At 34.1% G+C, this 7,392-nt stretch overlaps 1 protein-coding gene across 1 annotated transcript in view; it reads right to left on the minus strand.

The window, feature by feature from the left end:
* Positions 1 to 2,883, minus strand: part of LOC110452073 — a 10,364-nt gene extending 7,481 nt beyond the window's left edge. The window contains exon 1 of the mRNA XM_021500355.1: positions 2,872 to 2,883. Coding sequence (XP_021356030.1) covers positions 2,872 to 2,883 — 12 coding nt within the window. The remainder of the gene's footprint in view (positions 1 to 2,871) is intronic.
* Between the last annotated feature and the right edge of the window lie 4,509 nt (positions 2,884 to 7,392).

Below are 7,392 nucleotides of genomic sequence, written 5' to 3' on the forward strand. Positions count from 1 at the left end.
TGCAGTGAATATGTAAAACACTGTATTTAAAAGCTTTTCAAATATATTGAGAGACTTGTAAATGTATGGGTAGCAGTAATCCACTTGTCTATCCACAATTTAGTTTCAGCAAGTTAACATCCTTATAAATATTGTTCTGTAACAATATACACTGACTGATGCAAAATTGAAACTTGAACAAAATTCACACGTATTAAAAAGCATGCCAACCCTGGTTGATGTGCACACTTTACAAGATAACTTGCTTGAATATATATTGATCAATATACAAACTTAGACGATAAGTTCAAAGTTGAGTAAAATCCATGCCTAATTAATTAGCATACTGTACTCTGATTGGTCAATGGTTTTATGCCAAGTAACTTTGTCAGATAAGGCAAGATTCTGAAGAAAATTGGTTGATATCTTATTCAACAACAATGGCAAAGTTCAAAGATGTTCACAATCTGTGCATAATCTATTTAATGGTTTAAAATAATCAGGTATTGGTCAAAGGGGTAAATGCCAGTTTCAGTTTTTAATGTTCTATGAAATACATTGTATGGACAAAGGGAAGCAATTCCTAATTCCTATGCAAATTAATTATCCAAAGGTCTAAAATGATATATTCTAGAGGAAACTTGGTACCNATATATATATTATATATACATGCAATATAATGTGGCAGTCAAACCAACTGTACATTTTCGACTTGCATACAAAATCTAACCTCATATATTTATTTTTAGGCCTAAACAAGGCTTTTATATTTTGCCTAACTTGCAAAGTCTGTACTTTAAACTTTCCAACTCTGCCAATAACACTGCACTTTAGACATGCCCATGATTTACCAATCTGTGATGATGCAAGCTTATTCATCTGTACACATGCAAAGTGATACCAAAGATGACAATAATCACATCCAATGCTTTGATCCCCATATTTCTGTATGCTGTGTCTTTCCTTGATTACATGCTTTTAATTACATACAGGGCAGAAATGTGTTGTAGCAGGGGCATGATCAATGTCCATTGCCTCTTACATGACAGGTAGATCTGTGTTTTTCATTTTGATTTAACAAAGGCCTTAATTGAAAAAAAATCAGGCACTACAAACTTCACATAAAACAATATAAAGCTGTTAAGTACTTGCAAATAGTNTGTGCCGCCATCTTGGATGGGTTTATACGTCTATTCTAACGGGAGCTGTGCACGGTAAAGCTTTAAATCGGAAGCCTCAGTTTCGTATTTCTTTACCGGAAATGAAGTATGTGAAAGTGAAAGTAGGAGTTTAATGCCACGAAATATACGTCTGGTTATAGCGGTATTAACATTATTTTAAAAGGTTAAACATTATNAATTTTGTAACAAGGAGACATTTTATTTCTACAACATCATCCCCACAGCACTCACAAGTGACCAACAGGTCTGGACTTGCTCCTAAATGACAAAAAGACTTCAACATTTCTTTCTTGTAGAATTGTTAGGCCTCTGGTCCCAGTTCCCTGGCAATAGATTTTATATTTGGATGCTTTTTTTTATACTCCAACAAATTGCACAATAAAGGTTCCATATTTGTCACAAGATAACTTATAAGAGCATGTACAATACACTAAGACTGAGGTAAATTTCAAGTTTGACTGAAACCTGCTTTTGTTTATTGAGTCATCACAATCATATTTAATGACCTAGTCTAAGGGAGATAATTGATATATTTTTAAACCATAAAACTGTTTCCTTGATATTTGAATGTGCCCAGTCTATTACACATAATTGACAAGAGTGTTATGTACAGGACAATATTTATAAGCAGTGCTTTATATTATTTATCACTAATTAAAATAGTTTTCATAGCTAACTAATATATTTTTAGAAAATTTATATATTTGTATTGTCCATATTAGGGTATGACTTTATCGTATAAAGTCATACCCTAATATGGACAATACTTTACAAATACTACCCAAAACCACCCAATACTTCCCAATGCTACCCCATACGATCCAGTTATGAACCAAATACTTCTTTATTACTGTGAAATATCACCTTTGTAGACGTTATTTACTTCCATCTGCCATATTTTATCGGGAAATATGCGATTTGGTGCCGAAAACATCACCGAATTGCCGTGACTATGACCCAATACTACCCNAGTTTGCATTCAAAAAGATAAATAAAATGTTAACTAATGCTTTCATTTAAACATTACACAATCACCTTCAGGTATCAAGTTGTCTTGGTTTCATAGCCGATTTTACTGCTCCATTTTCTAACCGCACTGTATGTGATCATGAGTCGCCCTTCACTTTCTGTGACAACACGGTGTACATTTGGCTGACAAAATACAGCCGATGCAGTTGATATGGAATGGTAGTAAACTTCCTGAAATTGACCAGACTGAAGTACTCATAAGCCTTTCCGATTTTGTAATCATTTAGAATAGTCTGTACATATATAAACGGTCCCAGTTTCTCCTCGACCCACCCAGTGTGTAATAACAATGGGTCCGGTATGTCCATCGTCTACATGTAACAAATTAAAGTAATCTTCCTGATTTTGTTTTAAAATACAGGCATCAGTTTGGACACGGACTTAATTTAATTCCGTGGTTTGGACAAGTGGTAGCTTAATCGTAAATGCAGCAAAACATGCCGACAGCCATTTCTTGCTTCTGTCTAATCACGTAAATCGGGAAGTTTCCATGTTATAAAGTCATCTAAAGTTAGATTCTGATCATTAGGATCCGTTGTCTATAGAGTATATATAACGTTCAATACAAAAAATAAGTGTAAATCTAAATCTAAATCATGTCTCATGCGAGGCCCGTCTCATGTCGAACTGTCAAATTTGTTTACATTGGCGCGAGATGTTTTTTTCCCCTATGACCTCTGACCTGTGCCGCCATCTTGGATGGGTTTATACGTCTATTCTAACGGGAGCTGTGCACGGTAAAGCTTTAAATCGGAAGCCTCAGTTTCGTATTTCTTTACCGGAAATGAAGTATGTGAAAGTGAAAGTAGGAGTTTAATGCCACGAAATATACGTCTGGTTATAGCGGTATTAACATTATTTTAAAAGGTTAAACATTATAAAGTAGATGGGGGGTAAGTGGTGGAGAAAGGGATGTTCCTATGCATTTCATAACTGAAGGAAAACGATCCTACTGCATGTATAACTTACAATTTAGTCATTAAAATGTTTTATTTTGATTTTCTTCACGGATTTAATGTTTTAAAAGTAATTTGATAAAATTGTATTATTTCCCGTACAAATTCACAGACAGGTTATGGACATTTATTAATTGTTTCAGACTGGTTATAAACTTATATTAACTATAACAAACATATTAGGAACATTTATTAATTGTTTCAGACTGGTTATAAACTTGTATTAACTACAAATAAAGAGATATTTTTGAGAATGTGTAGCAAAGCTAAACAGCATCGTAAAAATAGGACCGCGGTAACTCTATACTAGCTACTTCCGTGACGAAGGATTTAAGAAGCATAGCATTTCGACGTTACCATAGCTTCAATTGTTCGAACACATGTTACCGGAAAAGAACTTCGCTTATTGCGCCTTGGCGCAAGAAGAGCTGCGCTCTTATGAAGCAGACGACTCCTGTGAAGAGTGTTTTATCCGAGGAAACGGTATATTGTTTTTTATGTACTTCCGATAGCAAACGCCTACATTGCTTGACTAAATTTAAAGCTCGGAAGGGAAAGTATGTTGATACCATTGAACAGTTTACAGGAGTTAAACTCCAGACTGAATATCTTGCGACTGTGCATGTCTGTGAAAGTTGCATGAATAAGATCACAGCCGCTGTCAATTTAAAGGAAACATGTATCAATAACATTGATGAGTTTATTAGCATACATAAGCGACAGAAGCGAATGTCAACAACTCCTCCATCGTCCCTTAAGATGTCAGTCGCCAATCAGATTCAGCGTTCAGTGGGAAAGTTGAAATGATTGAGTTTAAATGACGATGAAAAATTCGGTCACCCTAATGGGGTCTCACTAATTTGCGCCATAGGAGATTTAGCGCCATAGGTGCGCCATAGGAGTTTTTGCACGCCATAGCAAAATGTAAGTGTTTTATCCACGAAATATTTCGACTAATTTGTTGGTATACTCAGTTAACATGTTTTGGTAAAGTATCATTTTAAAAAAAATATGTACTTTGTTAGAAAATCGATCTTGATTACGAAGCACTTTTACACTAATTTGCGCCATACGTGTTTTTTCACGCCATAGCTAAATATAAGAATTGTTTTCAGCAAATAACTGTGTGTGACAACTGGTAAGTCATGTTCAAAGACCTCAATTACAAATCGGAACTCACATATGTTATTTATATATATTGAACTTGTATATTGGCCATACAAAAAATACATAGCCAGGTTAACGTAGTCAAAAAAGGCATTAAGGCCGATGTCTTTATAAAAATAGTTCACCGGACTTATAACATGTCAATCTCATAATCTAAAGTTTATTTATATACCTAGGTCATGCGGAGCTTTATTTCTCTTCTACTAACTGTTGATAGGAATTTCGACCACAAATAAAGATAGATGTTGCCATGCGAAATCACTAAAATCATAATAAAATCTCCTGGTAATACATTTTAGCAAATTTTAAATAAGAAAACAATGGCTAAGTAACCTTGATCGATAAATGAACTTGAGATGATGTGTCATTTGATAACATTATGTGATATATGAATGCGCTAGACATGTTATAAACAATGAAGCTGAAAAGTACAATAATGTTTACAACAAGTCTAGCTCTTTTATTACAATATTGAATGTTAAGGAAGGACATTTTATATGAAGTTTAAGTAGTATTTATGGTCAAATGTCTGTGGTTATACACATATATACCGTTAAAATATGTTACTCTGACATTTTACTATGATTTTTGTACATTCCCATAGCAACAATCATCTACTTGTGAGGCCGGTATGCCTCTCCACACATAGTTAAAGAGAAATAAAGCCCCGCTTGACCTAGGTATATCAATGATCTTCAAATAACATGTCATTAAGAAACATTCAGTTGGGTCACCTAGGAGATTGACATGTTATACATCTGGTGAGCAACTTTTATCATTACATCAGCCTTAATGCTGTATTTTTGACTTCGTTAACCTAGTTATATACCTTTTTAATAGCTCATGTACAAGTTCAATGTATTTAAATTACATATATATATATTCCGATTTGTGATAAGAATATTTGAATATGACTTGCCATGGGGTTGAAATTTAGGGTGACAATTACCTCTTTTGGGGGCTTGTTGAACCTTAACGTGCTTATTATATTTGCATTTTTTTTTAAATCTGATTTAATATTTGATGATACATGTTCATCAAATTTAACTACATAAAAAATAAGGATCTTGGGTCTTGATTTTCAAATTAAAATGCATTATATTGTACTAATTATTATTTTTTTGTTAAAGATGAAAATGTATAATTGTAATGAATGTGATAATTATGCTGTTTCATTAATCCAATAAGTCTCGTAAAGGTAAAAGTGTCAACATGGCACCTCCATCACCCAGACTCCAGATGCATCATTGATCAATTTGACATTCATTTCATTTCATCAGATTTTATTGACTTTATATATGTCAATTGGATTGGACATCAGGCTAGGCCTATTTAAGTCCTTTCCAAACTTATTTACAAACATTACATATAGTTCTGTCATAACAATCAAATTAAACAGTTCAGGGGAGATAACTCCAATTTAGCTTGTGAAATGAACATATAACAACTTTTGTTTAATCATTTTCTGTTTATGTTTTAGATATTAACAATTAAATAAATCATGCATATTTATTGACAACACATCCTACATAAAATCCAAGGTATACAGGCCCAAAATTTGACATTAAAATATATAAAAAAAATTAACTGGTGTTATGTGTTATCTCCTTACACTCCTTCTACAGCATCTTATTTCGTAACCTTCAACATGTATTGCATAACAGATTGATGTATTTGGAACATTTCGTCATTTACGTATATATTTCAAAACACTTATGTTATCTACACAGACATTTCACAACTATTATTTTTTTTCACAAAAAGGTGACATTAATAGGACTTGTATCACAATTATGACACAATTATGACATCATGTGGCGCGCTGTACATTTCATAACTCTTTTAATAGATAATTATTACCCCGGAGTGATATTTCGAAATACCGGATGTAGTTTTGCCTTGACCGTCTCCATTAATTCTTCTTCGATCATGTCATAGTCATCATTTTGCTGCGTCCTACCACACACCCTAATGTCAACGAAATACATCACATTAATGTATCCTGGGGAGGGTGCGTGATATCTCATCAACACGCCTTCTTGACCTTCGCTATCAACTCCATCGTCGTTGCTATGTGTCTCCAGAGAAAAATAGCATATTTCAAGTACTTTTTTGCCGACTTGAATACCATCAATATCATGATTCAACAAATATATATTCTAAACGTTTTCTAAACTGACCTTTACCTTTTAAGACAACCTTTGAATGGAATATTATCACATGACGGTATTGCGAAATATCACACTGATGTCATTACACCATATCTATTAATTAATCAGACATCACCTCCGGCATTGCGAAATGTCATTACATAATATCTATGACGTCACTTCCGTCATTGCGAAATGTCATTACATCATTTCTATGACGCCACTGCCGGTATTGCGAAATCCCATTACATCATATCTATTTAAGCAATAAACTGCATAGATGTGGCAGACCAACTGGTATAACTGCCACATGTGTAACAAACAAACTGAATGGTACGCTAGATGATAAGTTTGTCTGTGACACATGTGGCAGTTATACCAGTTGGTCTGCCACATCTATGCAGTTTATTGCTTATATTTATACTTCCATAATGAGAATTCGCAAAAAAAAATATGTCTTTTCCAAATTTCAAATTTCCCGCTTATTACCGTCAGGTCAGGTCAGTATCTAGAACGGCACAAAGATAACAGCTGACGTCATGCGCTATTTCCCATACAAAATTGAAAAGACTCCGCAACTTTCGTTAATAATTCATTTGATTTTGATTTATATATATATCATATTCTCGATTCATAAATAGTAACAAATGACATTTTGTAAGTAACTAATCAAGTGTCGTAAAACATTTTCCGATTTTATTGCGACCTATATCCGGCGCACGCACTCAACGGAAGCCCGCAGTAATCAGGTCAGAGTTATATTTGCGGTCCGGCATGTTGTTGATGTTGATCGTGCAACCGGAGGAGGTTGAATTGGTGAAAAATCCAGGCGTAAAATTGTTTGTTGATCTCACAGACACTTGAGACAGCCAGCTGGTGTTAGGGATCAAAGCAGAAGATACCGATAAGTTCGGTAGTGACGCTGTTAAG

This window comes from Mizuhopecten yessoensis, unplaced genomic scaffold (assembly GCF_002113885.1).
Source record: "Mizuhopecten yessoensis strain PY_sf001 unplaced genomic scaffold, ASM211388v2 scaffold6383, whole genome shotgun sequence".
Taxonomy (NCBI): domain Eukaryota; kingdom Metazoa; phylum Mollusca; class Bivalvia; order Pectinida; family Pectinidae; genus Mizuhopecten; species Mizuhopecten yessoensis.